Here is a 20931-nt window from a genome sequence, read left to right on the forward strand (position 1 = left end):
GTCAGCAGACAGCAAGAAGCCTCCCAGATCTCCAGATGCATTTGAGATATCAAAAAAGTACTCCAGAGTGTTGTTCAGCATGGAGGTGAGTAGAAAATGAAGGCTAATCATGTTTTGGGTGTACTATTCCTTTAATCTGTCTAGGATTTTTTTTCAATTATTACATTAGTAATTGGACAGCTAAAGGTTTCATAAATAAGGTTCTTTACAGAATATAAAGGATGTAAAACTAAAAAAATTTTCACAAGTGTTTTTTTTTTAACCTTAGATGTTTAATATTCATTTTTTTTTTTTTTACAATTTTGGTATAAATACTGCTCTAAGTGGGTCGCTCATTCAGCTAAAGGCATGTTTTAGAGTTTCTTTTCTCCAGTTAACGATTAATCAATCACTAAACTAGTTTCCCTCTTATAAATCAATCAGTACTAAGAACCACTTTTGATAGAAAAATATCCACTAAGAACGTGGCCTTATGCTCACCGATACAAAAACGTTTCAACCTTCACCGTGAATTAAACCTCATCTAACCAGCCGGTGTTTGGAGTAGCTTATTGAGTAGTTATTCCACCCAACAGGAATAAAAAAAAAATAATCAAATTAATGACTTTCCTCCTTGGGGTGAGTGGTGGTAAACCTTAGGAACCGTGTGTGTTTGGGTGACCATGTGCTGCGCCTTTCATTGCTTTGTATCAACCTAGTAACTGATCCACTCACCCATGACGATAAGTTTGATTTTCTTGCTGCCGATTCCAGGAGCCTTCTTTACTTTACATTGATAGGTCCCTGAATCTGTTGACTTCAGGCCCGTCAGGTTGATGGAGGCGTCGCCGTTCTTTGGGTCAGCTGTGTTGAAGTGGACCCGCCCCCTCATGGGCTCATAATAGTCTTCATAGACCCGGTCACCTGAGTACAGAATCACCTGGATGGAGGAAAGGAGGAAAACACAATTAACTGATGCAGAAATCTAATAAAATCCACTACAGTACGAGAGCTGCCATCGTTATCTTTTGGGGCGCTCCTCAACCTGGCAGTTTTCTCTCTGCACCAGTAAAATGAAGCTGGAGCAAACAAAGTCGCCATGGAAGCTAAATAAACACTTGCTGTGCTAATAAAGCCTAACAAGACCCGGAGTCCTGCCTGGAAATGAAGGCCTGGTGGAGCCAACACAATACCTTTTTTTTTTTGTGGCTCATTTTATGGACAGTAGGCTGACAGGAAAGGGGTTATGAGAGAGGAGGAGAGACATGCAGGAAAGCACCACAGGCTGGATTCGAACCCCAGTCACCCGGGTCGAGGACTAAGGCCTCGCAGACCGCACGCAGCAGGAGCAGCAAAAAAGCATGCATTGCTTAATTTTTGATCCTTGTACAAGTTTAGTTCTGACACGCTGCTGAAGAATCTTTGCTGCTCCAGCTGCGCAGTGGTAAAGTGGGTCTGATGCGGGTTGGGCGGAGCTACCCTATTCTTTCTTTGACTGTAACAATGGCAGCTATATTTGCTGTGATCAGTGGGTAAAAGGTAGTTGGAATCTATTTTGAAGTGAGAAAGTCCACCTGAAAACTTCATCTGTGCAGTCAGTTCGTCCAGATTACAATCCCGTCTTCAAATATTATTTCACTGTCGGAGCCACTCAGACCCCCGTACATCGGCAGCGGTCCGTCACTAGGAACCCGGTTGCCTCTCTCCGGTTTTCTGCTACAAAGTGCAGCAGCTGGAGGGCGTTTTTCATGTATGTAATCCAAACTGCAGGCACCAGACTAAAAACGGCGAACATATTTTGCAGGCAGGTTTCAGCATTAATAAACTGTTTCAGAGGAGTGATCATAGCGCTCTGCATCAGCAGTGCTGTGTCCGTCTCCCTGCCAGCTCCCAGATCAGCTTCTCTGATTGGTTGATGTACCACGTCAACCAGCAAAAGTAAAATTTTTCCTATGCCAGCTGCTGCTGCTTCTGAAGATGCGCATCAACCATTGACTTTGCATGTAAACTAGCTGCTTCTGCTGTCTGTGCAGCTTGCGGTGTGAACATAGCATTAGAGGAGCAGAGACCTTTAAAATCAAAATAAGGCTAAGGAGAGCAAACAGAATACAAATAATGAAGAGTTCTCATTCTGTTTTATAGACATTGTCAGATTTCTGCTGATTCCCATGGAGACAACGATCAACAAGGTTTTCTGTGCCAACTATCAACACTGGAAAAGCAAAGACTATGAGTGAAGAGCATGAGAGGAGAAACTTCAGACAGCAGCAGGAGGAGCGGGATAACGGATCCATAATAGAAAGCAGCACATTTAATGAAAAGCATGAACAAAAACAAGAAAACCAGGACAGGAAAACTCTGCTACGTCTACACACACAGTGAGCGGGAGGTAAACAACACCCGGGTACTGATCAATACTTAAACATCTATCCGTTTAGAAAGAGAATCGGGACAAACAAGGACGCCTTTACTTCCTCCAGCTGAAAACTTCACACAGCAGAGCTGCAGACAGACAAGCAGCACCTGCTGAGCGGAAACACTGGCTTATGTTCACAACGCTGAGCTGCTTTTCAGCTGCATCAAACGAGCTCTGCTTGTGTTTGCGTGTGTGTTTGTGTGTGCGCGTGTCTTTGGCGACTCAGATAAAGTACAGAATTTCCATGAATCTCTCCTTCAAACAGCTCTGGGCTGCCAGTCATCCGTCTGTGTCCTCTCACCAAGCAGCTTACTGTATCACTCCAATGGCTTCTCAATTCTAACTGTAGCCCAACTATACCCCACTGAAGTAGATAAGGGGGGCTTAGTTCTTAAAAAAACCCTTAAATCAATTTACTTTTTATGTTTTGACTTGAGTCCGACTCACCTCTGAGGAGAGCAATAACATTTAAATACAACCTAAGGCAATCAAAGTCAGGGTTATAATCCAGCCTTACTTCTGCTCATTTCTTATCCAATAATTTTACTGTTCTGAAATAACCAAACAACATACAACAGTCTTTGAACTTGTATTGAGCTTAAGAGACCCCCCAAAAACAATACAATTGAGATGATTTCAAAAGTTACATTTAAATAAATTTCACTTTGTTATAAAGTTTAAGTTTCAATTGTCCGACTTAAACTAAAATATGTGGGCTCACACTCCCTAACTCACAAATAAGCCGGCATATAATTCAAAATAAAACAAAATTCCCCCTGTTGCAGGCCTGATATGATGTGGAACAGGTGGAGTTCAGTGAAGATGCAGTCCTCCGACTCAGTTCCATAGAATATCAGTATTGCTAACCTTTTCTGCACTGTGCTCGACTCTCCCAGCTTTACCTGAGTCTCTGTTAGCTGAGCTAGCTCCCAGTACTAAAGGTGCATTCACTTTGCTGGTGAAGGCTAATGCATTAACGAGCACTGAAACAAAACTCACAGCTTCTATACAGCACATTTCAGGTTGAAATAATACCAGTGGTAACAAACAACAATGTAGAACTGATATTTGAAAATGACTTTAGAGTTGAAAGCCCAAAACATCAACAAAATAAGCCAGTTTTAGCAAACTTCTGCACGTTTTTTCACCGTGGTCAATCCAGAACACTCCTCTGTCAATGGTCCACATACTGGAAGAGGGAGGTGCAAGAGGGGAGACAGAATTTTGCAAACAAGAGGAGCTGTTCTTGGCCGCTGCTTTGGAGCGCTGCCATGGTAACCCATCCTTGACAATTTCATAAAAAAAATGAAATTGTTTAGAGCTGTTTTAAACAAAATTCCTTTTTGTATACACTTGTGTATACAAAATGACAAAATAAATCTGTCAAAATAGTAAAATCCTTCTGCTCTACACTACTTCCTTTATCCAACACGAGCCATTTGAAAATAAAACGAGATGTGACAATTCTTTCTAACAAAGCATTAGATTTGTTAATATTATTAAGATATACTGTTCTGTATAAACAAAGTTTTTACTTATGTATTACAATTTTAATGCATTCAATGTTGAACACTTCAAATACTTATCCATATATGGATTCAGAACTCCACAACATATCACCATTTTAAATCAGGTTACATAACTATAATTAGATTTTTTCTGAAGATCAGGACCTAAATACAGGTCAGAGTCGCTTTTAAAGATGCAAAAACCAAAACAAAAACACGACTGGCTAAAATGTCTGATCCAAACGGCTCTTTGCCTAATGACAGTTTAATCAAGAGACAATTTGAGGTGCAACAAATAAAAAAATCCTGCAGCAGCTTCGGTGAAGACAGAGCCGTGCAGATGTCCTTTGGGAGTATTATTGTTTTCTTTGAAAGGAATCATTTAATGAGCCTGCCGCAGAGAATGTGATGCCGTAAAAAACAAACAACCATGTAGGATGTTTCCTCTGTATTTGTGAGTCACTTTGGTTGAATCATATGAAGGAGAGAAGGTTGATGTAAAGTTTAAACGTCAAAGTTCACGCTTTCCTGCACGTTGATTTCAAGGATTTTTCGAGAGTTTCTAAAACCTTCCAGAAATCAGACAAGAAGATGGAAACTTCACTAAATAAAGACAAAACAGCTGTACACAGCAAAAACGATCTAGAAATAAGTCAAAATGTCTTAAAAAGTATATTTACACTCAATTTGAGCAGGTAAATAAGATGATTTGCCAATGGAATGAGGATTATTGCTCTTAAAATAAGGTAATTAGATAATATACACTTGAAATAAGACAATGACATAGATTTTTTTAAATTATCTTGTTCTATATGCAAAGTGTCTCATTTACCTCAATTCAAGAAAAAATGCAATTATTTTAAGAAAAACAGACTTATCTGGCACCTTATGTGCCACAGAACATGAGTGGTACGGGTTGAATTTAGATCAATTATTGTTGCAGGCAAAGAACTTTACAAATCATTAGAAAAAGTTAGAGTAGAAACCGACAATACATCAGCCAGACTATATTTTCGGACAAAATTAGTTATAGCATCTTATCCATATCCATCTTATCCATTGATTTTTGAAACAGAACAATGGATAAGATAATCAGCTGTTTGTTAATAAATGTTTGTTTATATTGAGATTAGTGGAGGATTTTTACTACTGTGTCACTTTTATCATGTAAACGTCAGAAAAAGCAATATTGAGAAGTATCAAATGAAACATTTTTGTAGATATTTAATCTTTTTTAATTGCATTACTAGATTTTCTTTAATGAATGAATGTACCAGAAGCCGTTTCCAAAGTAGCGAAGCAACATGCCAGATTCTCAACTTGTAAAATGTAATCATTAAACAGGTAATATTGTTAAAATTCCACATTTCTCTCAGGGGAAGGGGTGTAGATCCAAGCTAATTTACTGAGTCGCAAAAAAAATCAGCAGAAATAGCAGGTATGGGAGAAAAGATCACAAAAGAAAGGAAATGAAAAAGCCCCCAGGTGAGTCAGATGAGGGTCTCACTCAAGCTTAGCCCCTCCGTGAGCAAACAGATGGGAGCGCTTACACAGGCGCACTCCTAAAGCTACTAATACTGCACTGCAACCTTGAGAAGTCTGGGAGAGGAATGTGAAATAGGAACAAGAGTCAGCGAGTGAGTTGTCAGGGACAGAACAAGTCCCTCCGCGTGCTGTGCTCATAACTGCTACAAAACAGGAGGAATTGGCTCAACCTTGGCTTCATCGAAAACACTTTAGGATGACATCACTGTCATGTGATCTGCTGCTTGCAGAGCAACAGGAGGAACTGCTGCTTATTTGAGAGGCAAAGCAGAGCGCCCTGTTACCTGTGTACTCCCAAACAATCTCCTGAGCTCAGTGAGAACAACATGGCCTTATCTTTATCATTTGAATGAGTCAGGCTGAAGCTGCAGCTCAGCTGCATTCAGATTGGACTCAAGGTCAACGCAGGAATTTCTATGTGACAAACGAACGGCCAGAAGCGTTTGCAAACAATGTCATTCCTCCCTAAACCCCATCTGGCTTTACAGCCAAACCCTTTAACTCTTCCCCAACTTCCAATCATAAAACATCAGCAATAACATCTCTGGCTTTTTTAACCCTTTATAGGGAACTCAGTGAAATACTTTGAAAATCTAAATTTCAAGCCAGTAGTGTTATTGGAATCCAGGACAAGACCTTATTACCTTTGTAACATTCAAAAAAAGTTTGATGGCAAAAATTTAATGTCAATGTAATAAGAATTTGCCCGAATATTTCAAGAAAAATAACAAAGAGTGTCTGAGAGTGAAAGACACACTTTTTTCTTTTTGGTCCAACGTAACCTTAGGAGGCATTAATGCTGATACTGACACTTATATTTTGTAGTTTATTAACCTAAATATAATTGTTAACTAGGCTTATTAACTTTTTTAACTTTACTTTTTAACTTTTCGGTTAGCTTTTTACCTTTTTTTTTTTTCAAGTTAATTTACAGTAGGTAATATATCAAGGGCTCATCTAATTAAATGCCAAAATAAGACGTACAGCCATGTAGCAGGATCTTTGCTGAATGGCTGGATATAGATCTTGTGCTCGTAGACCACCCTGAGGAACAGGAACGGGGGACTCTATTTATTTGGGGTATGCAAGATATCAAAAACGGTAAATTATAAAAGGGTTAAGGAGCATCCTGAAGAGATCCTGAAAGATGTGAGATTAAAGCATTTTTTTTACCCACTACCATATCTTCCTATGACATATCTGACTATTTGTCATATTAAAGCCAATGGTTTCTGGCTGACAACTTTAATCTTCATGTTATCCTTCTGAAACATGTAAAACATAACATTGGATTCCTTTTTATGGCTCTACAGGAGGTGTTTCCTGTGGTACAGAGCGCTACAACATAAATCCTCCCCTCCCCTTGTGTTGCTGCCAGTCTCCTGGTTGACACTATTCCCTCAATAAAAAAATAACATCAGTATAGCATCCATGCTAGTCTTATTATTGCAAGCATAGAACAGTTTTTAATTTGAATCTAAAAAAAGTGCAATCCAGAAATTAAACTTTGAAAAGTATAAAAATTTGATTTAAAAAAAATTAATAAATAAATAAATCTAAATTACCATGAAAACCAAAAAAGGCTTTCATGGTAATTTTTACCTTCATAGAAAAGCTATGAAGCTGCATTTTGTGCGAGCACCCAGAAACCATGGTAACGTGACTTCCAGTTATCATACCCCGAGAATCTCCTACCAGGTCACATCTACTTGTCACCATGGTGGGAAACATTCAGAACAGTCCCTCCCTTTAGGGAATCTGCAGCCAGGCATTGAGAGAAAAATGCAAATGATGGTTGGTTGCAGGCATCCCAGGCATCTCTCTTTCCAACAAAGCAACATGAATTAGCCATGCTTCACCAACCGCAAACACATACTGATATGTGGGATATGTTGGTGAATGGGGGCCTGTGGAGACACTACACTGAATGTGCTGTATGTAATCTATTGAGGGCGACATCTATAAAAGGATTCTGTTCTGCTGTAAAGAAATTAAAACAGTGGGCGAATATATTCAACATGTTAATTTTTTACAATGTAAGACTTAGAACTTCCTTTTTTGACTAAGCTTATAGTTAAAGTGACTCAGAGTATCCTGAGCTACATCTGTAGTTTTGCTACTATTGGCTTGGGCTGCTGGAGGACATAGGGATAACTTTTCCTCAATGTTCTACATTTTCTACAATATTTGTTAGTTCAACCTATAACTTAATCATCCCTCTGCTTTTACTTTTCACCTTATTCACCTTTCTCCTTACTGGTGCTTGAGCCCTGACTAACTTTAACACAGCAAATGCTGCATTCAACAACTGTTAACATCCTTAATGAAGTGGCTCCACCCCTGACTGTTGCCTATGCAACATGCCTTTGCCTTTGCATATGAAATCAATATAAATACATTTAAAGTATTTTGATACTTAAGTTTCAGTTCTACAGATGAGCATTTAGACATACAGCTTAACCTGGTAAAACACACTGGTTATCGGAAGGTGTTTTGTATCGGATTCAAGACTCGTTCAGAAATTTTTTTTTTATTTTAAAAATATTTGTCTGTCACATTTACAAGCAACTGAAAAGTTCTCTGTTCCACTGAACACAAGGGACTAAACTAGATTTAAGAAGCAATGGTGCATCTTTTACAACATCCGAATAAGATTATAACTAAATACAGAAGTTTGCAGCAAAAAAAAAAAAAAAATATATATATATTAGGGCTGGGCGATAATTCAATAACGATATATATTGATCGATAGACGTGTGGCGCAATAGAAAAAAAGAGGGTCGATAAAAGTTCGATAAAGAAACGCAGTTTTCCTTCCTTCTCATTGTAGCCTAGCATGTAGGTTTATGCTGGTCACTGCTTCCTCCCAACCAATCACAATCGCGGACCCAGGCATGCCGTCACCAAGCGCCGCCCTCTCAAACCACAACACAGAGCACATGAAGATGTCGCAGCAAGGAGAGGCGGAGGAAACTGTTTCAAAGAAGGGTTTTTGTAGTTCGGCAGTCTGGCAGTATTTCGGTCATGGCAAGTCAGACCAAAAACAAACCACAGTCATCTGGAAAATGTGTCGGGAACCAGTGAAAACCAAGTCTGATAACACAACCAACTTTTTTTTTTTTTTTTTTTTATCATCTCAGCCGCTCACACCCGCAGGAGTACGAGCTGTGTAGGCCCCGACGCGGCTCTCCTACGAGGAATCTTCGGAAAATATATATATATATATTTTCAGTTCTGGGTAGTTTCCCACGTAGTTCTAACAATTGAGATAAAAATGCTGAGGGGCCAGAAACTTCAAAGTAATAACTCAGGTTAAAGCAGGAAACGGGGGCGGCGGTGGGGGTCACTTTTCTGGTCACTTTAGTTTATTCTTTGTCAGTATTTAATAACATAACTCAGGTCTCTTAAGTTATTTTTCTTTAAAACAATTCTGTTATGGTTAAATAAAGATTTAATTAGAAGTCTGTGTTTGTGTTTTTTATTAAAATTAAATCATTTAGCAATATTATAAAAAGTCCAGGCAGAGCTGCACATAAAATATGGTTTCAAATCTTTTCAATAATTATCGATATCGATCAATATGCATTTTATATATATATATATATATATATATATATTAGGGGTGGAACGGTTCACAAAATCCACGGTTCGGTTCGGTTCACGGTTTCGTGGTCACGGTTTTCGGTATATGTTTATTGATACACCGAAAATAAAAAAATTAATAAAATTAATAAAAATTAATGAAAAAATAAAAATTTATGAAATTAATAAAAAAAAATCCTCAAAAAATTAATGAATTGTAATTATTTTTAATGATCCGCGGAAACCATGGATCAAGCAAATTTATTTCAGTATGATGGGTCTTTGATACGAAAAAGTGGTCTGACTGCTTCCCAAATGGTTGCTATTTTAAGTCAAGACAGAATTTCCTCATCTTAACAGAAGCAAAGGTTCATTTTGGTTTCTGAGCATCTAGGAGCCTCTGGCTTTAAGGTTCGGTTCTTATTTCATTGTCTGGCCCAGCAGTTTAAGTCCTACCACATTGGCCTCATTCTGCTTAATGCTGTCACATGCATTAACACTGCCACTTGGAATTAATGTGCCACTAATTGCAAAGAATCCAGTTTGTGCATGACTACATGTTGGTTAAGGGCTATGACTATGTGCGTGAATATAAAGAGGAAATCTAATAGGTCAAGGAGAACAAATGTGTTCACTGAGAAATGTCAGAAATATTTGTTTAAAATGGGAATTTTGGGGAAATATGCAGCATGTGAATCAAGTCCACACTAAACGATGCACAGGAAAATAAATACATAAATGAAACCAGCAGAAATTTAGGAAGATCTTGATTACTTTCCATAGAGATAAGATTTAAGTGGTTCTACCTCAGACTGATAAAGAAAGTAAACCGATCAGTTGAAATCAGAGACAATGGAGCAGAGGAGGATTTAGGTCTCTACCAGTCAGAGAAGGACTTGTTGGGTCACCGGACAGAGACGGCGGTGCTTTATTACCAGTTAGCAGAGCACGATGTATTCATCCATTTTCAACCAGCAAGAAAACAATAAAAAAAAAACGTCAACATAAGACTGGGGCGGGAGAAAGGATCAAAGAGAGGGGAGAAAAGGTGTGGTGATGTAAAAAAACAGCAATCTGTAGCTACAAGAGAAAGCTAACAAATGGTCACATACCACTTTGTCTTCATTTTGGTTGTCAGCAGCCAGCAAACTCCACTCGATATCCAAGGGTCCAGTGTCTCCTGGGCCCAGCTGGAACTGGCAGTCCAGCTTCACACTCTGACCGCTGGCCTTCTCCAGGGTGGTGGGCTGAGGATCGGAGATCTGTAGCCCTGAGACCAAGGCTGTTCAGAGGAGAATAAAGAGCAAACAGTTTTAGGATTGCAGGAGTTCACCATTGCTGTTTCAATTAGTATTTGGTTTCTACTCTGCACATCAGAGCAGAATTATAGTGCAGGGAGTCTGATTTAAATGCTCTTGTTATCACCATCTTAGCTTATTCATGCTTCAATGCAATAAGCTGAGCTCAACACAGGAAAACAAAAACTAAACCAAATCCTAATAAATACATGTTAAAATCTGAGTCTGACATAAAGATTATGGACTAAACTGAAACGAGCACAGCTGAGAACAGTGTCTTCAGCTATTTTAACTCTGCAATCAATGATTTCAAACAAATTGCAGGAAGATAAACAGACTTGTCATCTTTTGTGGTTTTAATGCAAATCTGAGATCTTTTATTAGCTGAAAGCGGGGCATAGGCAGCAATACGTATTTTAACAGCTCTCAAACTAAACCACACTTGTCAAAATATTTCAATCTCTCACTGTCCCCCATTAGCTGTTCAATCCAAAATCGAACTGCAAACCAACCAGCTAACTGCTGCTAAAGGCACAGCTGATGGATAGAAATATCAGCTGTGCTGCTGCCATCAACACCCTTGTTTAGAGATGTTGGAGATCGGCCTGTTTTTCCAGTGTAGTCCTGTTTCTCTAACTGTGACTGAGTGGATGTGCTCTCTTCATCCTCTGACATGGGAGCTGGCTCGGAGCTTGTCTGCCTGGCTGTGTGTTTCCCAGACGGGGCCGCCTTTTACAGATGCTTTTTGTATCTCTGCTTCTGTCTCCTTGAACCCAGCAGATGGCCGCTCACACTGAGCCTGGTTCTGCTGGAGGTTTCTTACTTTTAAAAGGGAGTTTTTCCTCTCCACTTTCGCTAGAAGCATGCTTAGTGTGAGGGATTGCATTCGAGTCAATGAGTCGATACAATCAACAGGTTTTCCTTAGATAGAAAACTTTGACTCAATTTGACTGGATGATGTAGTGAACTGTAAAGTGCCTCGAGATGACGTGTTGTGAATTTGTGCTATAGAAATAAACTGAACTGCTAGGTTAGCATCAGTTTCTCAGGTCCAGGACCAGAGCTTAGCAGGAAGAGGGAGAGCAAAACATTGTACTGTTATTCAGTGGGACTGAATGATTTTACCAAGAAAAACAAACTGTGATTATCTTTTGATTGTCCTCTCCTCCAACCAACCAGCATGTAGCCGTTTCCCTTCAGGGCTTCAGTTCTTTCATGACCTTGAAAGCCTGTGTGTCCAGAGTCTATTGCTGGCAGACTTTACTGCAACATTTGTATGAAAAGTGCTCAATTCTAGTTGCATGAATGGATCTGCTCCCTAGCTTCTATGCTCTTACCTTCTGTGTGGCTGCAAACCCACTATAAGCTAATTACTGCCACCTAAAGGTCTGGAGGGAGGACTTTAGCATTTTAGAAAAATGAAGCGCCTCTATGATTTAAAAATTAACCTTTCTTTAATTGTAAATGCATAGCAAAAGCGATTAATTACCCAGCCCAAGTATGCAGGCCAACTTAATGATAATGTCTTTGGACAGAAGGGGAACAACTCAGAGAGAACAAGGAAGGAGGAATGGCAGGAAGATAAAAAAAAATTAAGATGATCAGAATCGTTAAATGTTGGATAAAGAATAATAGGAATTTAAAATAAGGATTTTTTTTTTAAAGGAACCTGCTAAATAAAGATAAAAATTCGGACTCAAATCTCTGGAGGAGTAATTGCGGCATGTCTGCAATTATGTCCATATGTTCACTATAAAAAAATGAGATTATTGATATGAAGAAAATGAAGAGAAAAGAACAGAAAGTGTGGCCCGATTAAAATTAGCAGCATGTCAATCCTGGTGCCCAAATAAACCGGGTGAACAGAAATACAGTCCTCACTGAACAGAGCTGTCAAATGCTGTCATAACATGTTAACGTCCTTCTGACAACCTCCCATATTTTAATCAACAGAGAGGGGCTTTATGTACAAACATAAAACCAAAACAAAACTGTGCAACAACTACAGAAATGGCACCAAAGGTAGACAGTTAACAAGTTCCTGTTCGTATGAAAAGCTTGGGAATTTCCTCTGGTTAGGACTGACATGCATTTTGACTGAACCAGTCGACTGTTGTGTTAACAGTGGCGCACTGAAACAACAGGAAAAAGTAGACTTTTAATGGGAATTACAAAGTAATCCTGAGCATGTTTTCATAGGAACAGATGGAAATCAGACAGCGAGCGTCTGGATGGTTTGATTTATTTCAAACATGCCATCTACCACTTTGTTCCTAAACTTTAAATCAGCCTCTACTCATCCACAAACTGAAATGATATGGAGAAGGAGAAAGATTGGACCGCTTAGCCTGGAAAACCTGAGCTCTCAGGAAACAAGAGTAAATAGTTTCGTTTCACTCGCTTCATTTCAGCATCTCGGCTTTGACACCAAACCAAACAAGATAAACAGCATGAAGCGATCTCAGTCACATCCACTACAGCCTGCGAGCGCGTGACACCGCGGCAGAGCGCGGTTTCATTTTTTCCGACTGCCGGAGCTGCAGCTGGTCGTTTGAGCCCATAGATTCTGACAGACGCCCTTGACGGGAGCGATCCGTCGCCTTGAGCTGGAGCGCGGCGATGGGGAGTAAAATGAGAACGAGAAAAAAAAACAGAGATATGTGTCTATCACTGTCAAAACAGATATTCGGTTTGTCACCCACATGAAGAAAAGCTGTGTCAATTCATCAGGCGGCGCTTAGGAGCCGGGGCATTATTCACAGTTGTTTAGAAAACGGAGAGGATTGTAGTTGGAGAGAAGAAGGCGGCATTCAGCTGGAACAGTTTAGCAGAGTGACTGATTCCTGACGGGTAATAAAAGGACACAGTCTGATCTATCTGTTAAATCGATGACAGACCCCCAAGGTTCAGAAAATATTTGTTTAGGCTTCACTGCACCGAGGTTTATTCTTCACTCAGCCCTCATCCATCATCAAGTCATTTTTTTGGTAGCTTATTCACTTAAATGGTTCTAGCGCCTCGCAGAAGCATTCATGCACCTTGAAATTGTTCATATTTAGTCACAAACTTCTGTAGATTATCCCAAACTAATAGAACTGTAAAAGATGGAGAGCATTCATAAAAACAATGAGATTTAAAGTTTAGCTCCAGGCAGAAACTTGCACCTTTAGACACCAGGAGAATAAAAAAAGGTGATCGAAGCTGGCAGAAGAAGCAGGCAGCGCTTGTTTACAGATAAATCCTATGGTTAGCTTAGCATCCATGCTAGCCCTTAAATTTTTGGAAGCACAGTTTATAGCAGGCCTATTCTTGAAGGCCAACTGAGGAGGGAAAAGAAAAGGGAAATAAGTGCATCTTAGGAGCCAGGGATCAAAGGTGAAAGTCCATCTTTATCTGCTTACGATATGAATCAAATTCTTCATAAGGACTAACTTTGGATCAGTAATCTGTGTCAATTCCTGCTGAAATGTTAATATTTGTGAATTGCTTGGAAAAATCTACCGTGGACATATCCCTACATAGCAGAAAGGAATCAACTCAATCAGATTTCAGCTATCAAAAATCTACAATTCAGTGATTGAGATGATTCCTTCCCGCTATCATCGCAACACCCACCCCACTGCAGGGGAACAGAACACCTCGCCTCTTCAGCCAGGTCAGCAACTCCCTTTAACGACCCCCATTACAAAGGGGCAGACCTGTCGTCCGGTTCAATTTGCATGTTTTCTAAGGCAAAACAAGGCTTTACTTTGTTCCACTCTATAAAGCCTCAAACTCAACGCTATTTCTAACTTTTTAAATTGAAAAAGCTTCCTGGATGGGAAGAGAAACTTTTTCAAACTTGGAAACAAAGTCCAGTAGATTGTTTTTTTTTTTTACTTTTTTAGAATGACTATGACCTGGAAGAGTGAGAATCTTCACCAGCAGCTAGTAGTATTACACAGTAGACATAGACCAATACAGGTTTTTTTTTTAAGTCCGATGCAGATTATTTTTGACGTGAGTCTAACCGATCCCCGATATGTGCTGGGATAAAGAACCAGAGAAATCCACCAGTGGATTCTCCCAGTTAAAAAGCCACAATAAGCCCTGCTGACGAGCGAACAGAAAGTACGGAGTTAATCAGTAACGATCTGTGTACAGGGTGTGAACCCTGCAGCATGGTAGAATAAATGATGCAACGTGTGCAGCGCTGTGAGACTGCTGCTTATAATCATTGGTTTATTTAGAGTAATGGCATCAGAGCAGAACCACACTGACCTTCTAGCTTTAAGTGAATATAATGGACTGATAAGAGAGGCCATCATTTCAGTTCAAGGAGAAATGAGGAATGGATTGCTAGTAAACGCAGCCATGCATTCACACCAGACAGACTCATTTCTTTTCTTCTTAGTGTCTGTAGTTAAATGACTATGCATGGTGGTATGTGTGCATGCTACACACGCAAGCATTCACCGTGCAGAGCAGGAGCTGAGCAGGGAGGTTGGAGAGCACCGGGGGTGGGGTCAGGCTGGCTAATTAAAAAGTTTGTTATAATAACTAATCCAATCTAGCTGTGTTTCTGAGTCACCCTTTGCCTCCAGTCCCATTCCCACTGTGACACAGCACACCCAGCATGATTACTGGGAGATCTGGAGTAAGCTCCAGGAATTCAGAGCGTCAGCAATCCTCCTCCTCTCCTTTAACACAACTCTGATTGTGGAGTATGAGTGTCCCTGGCCTCCATTCTCTGTGGGCCTGCTGATTGTAACCCCCGCCGCCTGCCCCTTCAACCTTTGTCGGCATACAATGGGGAGAGAACTGCGTCTCCTGGCAACCAATCCCTCGGAGAAGGTTGCTGGGGTGCTTTAGAAGCAGCGTGACAGAGGGAGTGAAAGACGTCGACAGACAGGGAAGGAGGTGAGGAGCAGGAGAGAGGAGTTAAGTAGGAGGACGGAGGAAAAGGGATTGATGAAAAGCGAAGTTGCTTCTCATTTCAAATGCAGCTGCTGAAGTCAACAAGCTCTCAGCTTTATGGACATGCCCTGAGGGAAAGCATGTGAACGCCGCCATTCATCATCAGCCGCTTCTAGATAAAGAGCTGAAAAACACTTCAGCTTTGGCCTGGTCGATATACCTCACATGTTTAGATATTATTCAGCAGAAAGTTATCACACAATATCGACATCAGTACATATAGTACAACAAAACTGAACATACCGCTAGCAGAGCTAGTCTTCTTCTCTTGGTTTCATTTTACATTGATAAAGTACTAGAGCCGTGTTAAAAAAAATTAGTTTTACAATTCTGAATTGAAATCTGAATTTTCACATTAATTCCTACAGAACAATTTAATCCAACAAAGTTCATACAAAAATGCATTTTCCACTGTCCTTAAAGCTGACATTAACCACTCTATGAATTTGCTGTTTAATGTTAACTTAACAGATCTTTCAATATGTTGAATAACTAGAAAGTCATGTCGTTCAGGTAACAGCAAAATGTTTGCAATACCAGCAATTCATCTTGAGATTGAGGTAGGAATGTAAACAATAGGGATGGGAATCGAAAACCGGTTGCTTTTTAGAACCGGTTCCATTTTTCCAATTTCATGGCACCGTTTGGCAGCTCGCTTAATGATTCTCTTAACGATTCCAGGAAGCACCAGAGCCTAGGGCTGTGGGAAGCACGACTTACGTCACATTTTTTACGCAAGTTACGCACACGGTTTCAGTAAGCAAGTATGACATGATCAGTCGTAAGTCTAGTAAAGCACAAACAAAAAAATGGTGTCCCATTGGGTAAACTGATCGAAAGTTTGGCTTCATTTTAATAGAGAGACCAAACGTCCTCTTGTCCTACTTTTCAGACCTAAAAAAAATGTCTGGGGGGAATTTTAGAATTTTCCAGGATTTTAGTCAACTACAGTGCAGCACGTAGTCGAACCAGCGAACCAGGCAACTCTAGTGGTAAGTAGCTAGGTTTATATCACTGGCTGTGCTTAATGTGGTGCCTAGTAAATCATATGCCATTTCTGAAAATAAACAAATTTCCTACCTCACTTTGGGGATATTAAGAAAGTGTGCCTTTCACTTTAATTCAGCCCTTCATTGCTAGCATGTTTAATTAGAACTACTGGTAGCTGGATCTACATGATTGTAGCTATTACAAGGGATGTAAAGAAACATGCTACAAAGTTACTCCGCAGTTCAGGGAGCGAGAGAAAGGTGAAGCTTGTTTATTTAAATCAGGAGGAGATGAGTTTATTTCCCGAAATTCTACAGTAATGCCTTTTCATTAAACGGATACCTTCCACATTAGATTTAGATGACTGTGACAAGAATCGATAAAGAATCAAATCGTTTCATAGAACCGATAAGGGAACCGAAAACATTGAAAATCTTATCAATTCCCAACCCTAGTAAAAAAAAGAATCAACTTATGGTTAATTGTCAATTAATTGGTTGTTATTATTAGATTTAAATTTGTTTCATCCAATTAATCAATAATGTTCCCCTAAAAGGACTTTCTTTCAGTGTTGTAGTGTTACTGCTGCCCAATTAATGGTGTCATTCTTACGTTGAGCCTCACTAGAATTTGCAAGAGAAGTAATGGCATAGCAGAGGCACCCAAGAACAGGAATATAAATGGATCTAAAGTCCAGTTCAAGATTATTTACAGTTTAATGGCGACACGGATCCAGAATGAACATCATCAATTCTGTTGGTTAATAAAAAGACTGGATAAACTCCTTAAGTTCTCAGCTAAATAGCTCCCATTTAGCTGTGCTGCATGGCAGAGCAGCATTACATCTTCACTAATAGCGAGGATTTGATGATACAAAAGTAAAGGGCATTAAAAACACTTTTGTATTATGACAGAAAAAAAGACATGCTAGCAACAAGCATGGTAGACAGGCAAGAATTCTGCCCTCCTGGCTTTATGTACTTTATAGAGCCATGTTTTGACATTACAACCAGAACAAGCTGTTTAAAAGTCCTGCTAACAACACAGACTCTCCCAGCACTGAATGTTGGATGTCACTAAAAACAAGAGCCATATCACAGTTAGCATCCTTTTTATTAAAAAGTGGAAAATAGTCTGACAGCATGTCAGAATGACATATCCTGTCTGGTAACGATAGTTTTAAAAGTGTTTAATGTGTTAAATGTCTAAGAAAAGATTTATTGGCTTATTCAGTCAGTATTTTAAGACAGTTGGCAAAGTTGGCAAAACAAATTGTTTAAATATGATGTTGAACGTTTTTTATTCTGAAGAGATTTTATTGTAAAAAAATATTTTGCCCTTCATGCTAATGGAAAAAAAAATCCTGTTCATATAAAAGAAAACTCAGTTATTTTAGAAAATGGCAGCATATCAATAATTGTTAGTCCATCAATAAGATGGTTCAACTTTTGATTAATTCATTAAGTGATAACCTGCATCCCTAATTTAGATGAGAAAGAAAAAATGTATTATAAATCTTGAGAATCTGAATCGAAGTGGTTCGACACGCATCTTTAAAAAAACAACACAGATAAAGGAGTTCACAGTTCTTTATAGAAGGACTAAACCATAAAGATGAGATAGGATGCAGAGATATTTAGCCTAACAATTTTACCTAGCTTAAAGCTACGGTGCTGTTTCCTGTAAACCTTAAATGTTCTACAGAAAAAGCAGGTTTTATAGCTTTAGCCTAACAACCAAGACCCTCAAACCACCAACAGAGACCATGGTGGATGATGAGCCATGAACACCAACTCCCCCCATGCGGAGATAAATCCAGCAGCTATTTCAGGCCCAGAAGGCAACAACAGCGACAGAAAAAGCTCGGTAGGTTAAAGAGGTGAACAACACTGCACTGGGATTTACTTCTGTTTACTTTCTTCATGCTTTGCTTAGCCTTAATCCTGTTAAAACTACGCATTTGGTCTACTGCAGTCTTCAGAAGCTCTGACAGCTTCGGTTCACCATCAGTCAAGTGAAATGTATTTCAGCTGAAAGTAGTGAAATGAATAAATCTAGAAAAATAAAGTGTAATATTCAGAAGAGTAGAGAAGAAAAAAAAAATCTAAGTTGAAATACAAACTGGAGTGATGTGTTTATGGATGAGAGAATCACATTTTACTGGGTGTAATAACGTTAGAATGAACATTAGTGATTTATTACAGTAACTGTGCGGTCTGTGGGGCTGTGGAATGAGCAAATTACTCAGCACAGCCAAGCTCAAAAAAATCCCACACGGCCGAGCCAATCCACCGACCATGCTGAGAAACATCAATTATTTCCGGCACAACAAAGGAGATCGCCTTAACTGGGTTGCCGGTCTGAAAGAACGCTCTGAACGCTGGCCATGGCGCTCCCGCTGGAACCGTTCAATTTGCGGCAGGGTGGGAGCTCGGCTGCCATTTATTTAATGTAGCAGAGAGCTGGGGCTGTTGAACCATACTGATTGTGCTATAATGCAGCCTGAAAGCTCCACTTGCCTCACAGAGCAGCCATCAATCCCCAGCACGGATGACCTAAAGGCTGTTTTGACATAATTGAACATTAAATGATGAAGAGAATGAAGAATGACTGGCACTTTACGCCGCTGCCTGAGCATTTGACAGCCCCTGGAGGAAGTGGTTGTTGCAATGTCTGCATGTCCACAACACCCAATTTAAATTGATAAACATCGGTTTTAACAGTAACCCTAATGTAATTGCCAAGAAGCTCATGAGAGGCCCTGCTCACCAGAAAATGCTTTTATTCTGTCAGAAAGAAAGCCACTATGAGATATGTTGTAGCTGAATTGGATTCCTGCCTCAAGTCTTTTAACCACTGTGGGAATAAAAAGTTATTTCATCAAGTGATTCATTTTTAATCACTTGGATTGTGAATTACTGACCTCAGAGGCGACATGCAGGGTTACGCAGATAACATTAGACCGATTTTAATCAGTTTTTATTGATTGTTCTAAATCCACTCGAACCAATGAAAGCTAATAGCTCTTATGTATCAAATACACCTCTGTGTACTGCAAAGACATGGGTGTCCTTCTCCAGCTTATTTTGGGATTTATCGATTTGGACGAGAGTGCTGGGTACTCGCATCCCCCGGTGGGTCTTAGATCCTGTACACAAGTTTAGGTCAGTGAAGTTTCAGGCTATATGGAAGCATTATGAGTCCTCCTTAAAAACACCATCTATGAAGGAGGAACTTGATGGTGGCTAATTGTGTCTGTGTAAGGAAGGATGGACAAAGCTGTGTCCTTGCAGGAGCTTAAACATGACAGACTTTGGCATGACAGACAATATGAAGATTAAAGGGAAATTAAGCTTTTTGCTTCTGAAAGAGGGAATATTTCCCCGGGCAGACACTTTTAAAGAGATGTTTTTATTCTACAGTTATTTAACGATTTAAGGATATTTAACAATTTTTAGCTTGATGGGCGTCCTGTAATGTACAGTCGGTAACGAGGGCCGATCAGCCTCTCACGACCACCTCCCCATCAGGGATTGTAAGGTCGGGGGAAAATCAAACTTGTTTGAAATTCAGTCGGCCCTGGTAAGTTCGCATCTGAGCGTCGGACCTCACAGTGTGAGAACATGCATAGTGACTGATAACTTTTAAACCCTGCGTTTTTTTTTATCGTACAGTTTGAGGTGTAGCTGCCCGCAACAACTGAAAATATCACACAGTTTATAACCGGCTTCAAGAGCAGGTTTTATTTCCCCCAGTTAGGTCTGACTGGTGTTACTGTACTACTACCAACAAGCAACATTCTTGATAAAGAAAAGGACATTCTCAAGAGAACACTACTAAGAAAAACACACAGACAAAAAGGCAGGATATTGAAAAAAGAAAGACAGAAAATGCATCTAGAAATATTTTTTCCTTTTCTGTGATATAGCCATAACATTTTCCATAGTTGAATGTAACAAAAACAACAAAAAATAAAAAAAACCTTCCAGCTTTTCAAAGATAGTAGAGGATAACATCAGTATTATTTCACTAGCAGTCCTGCTGGAAGAAGCCGCCTTGTTTATGCTCTCTGGTTGCTATTGTTGCGTAATTAGTGTTCTTAATCACAACAGAATATCAGCAAATTGAAACAAAAAAAATAGATCTGTTTTATCAAACTTTAACCTGCTGCAGATTTTTATGAACCGGGCTCCATGTGTTATCTCACTGCTAACAGCACAATAAAACATTTGTTCATCTTCAAGCTGTGCCAAGTCAAGCACGGAACCATAAAAACGCTCCTCTCCTCCAGAGATACAGGGCTGGTAACGACGTGGGGGCTGGCTCTGCCACAGAGCTGATAGGCAGGACGCCAGGGCCGCTAGCAGCTCCCAGATATCACGTTGATTACGTCCTCAGGGGAACAATGTGCCAATATTATCATATGAGGAGGAAACAGGACAAACTGTACACAATGAATAGGAGGTGTGAAAGTGAGACGACAGAATGTCCTGTTTCCAGAAACATGGAGATGAAAATGTCAGACGGAAAATGCTCAATAAACACTTTAAGGAAAAGTCCGGTCAGCAAGGAATAACCAATTGGTCATTATCTATACCTAAAACTAATACGTTTGCTGTGATTTAATGAATTGAGTAAAAAAAATAGAAACAATATG

General features: G+C 39.6%; 1 protein-coding gene across 1 annotated transcript in view; it reads right to left on the reverse strand.

Moving 5' to 3' along the window:
* The window catches only part of cxadr (coxsackie virus and adenovirus receptor), a 62924-nt gene that overhangs the window by 17803 nt on the left and 24190 nt on the right, over window positions 1-20931 (reverse strand). Inside the window, exons 2-3 of the mRNA XM_015389342.1 lie at window positions 10143-10312; window positions 715-919 (exon numbers count right to left, since the gene is read on the reverse strand). Of these exons, the coding sequence (XP_015244828.1) occupies window positions 715-919; window positions 10143-10312 (375 nt within the window). The remainder of the gene's footprint in view (window positions 1-714; window positions 920-10142; window positions 10313-20931) is intronic.

This window comes from Cyprinodon variegatus, unplaced genomic scaffold (genome assembly GCF_000732505.1).
Source record: "Cyprinodon variegatus isolate N-32 unplaced genomic scaffold, C_variegatus-1.0 Scaffold455, whole genome shotgun sequence".
Taxonomy (NCBI): Eukaryota; Metazoa; Chordata; class Actinopteri; order Cyprinodontiformes; family Cyprinodontidae; genus Cyprinodon; species Cyprinodon variegatus.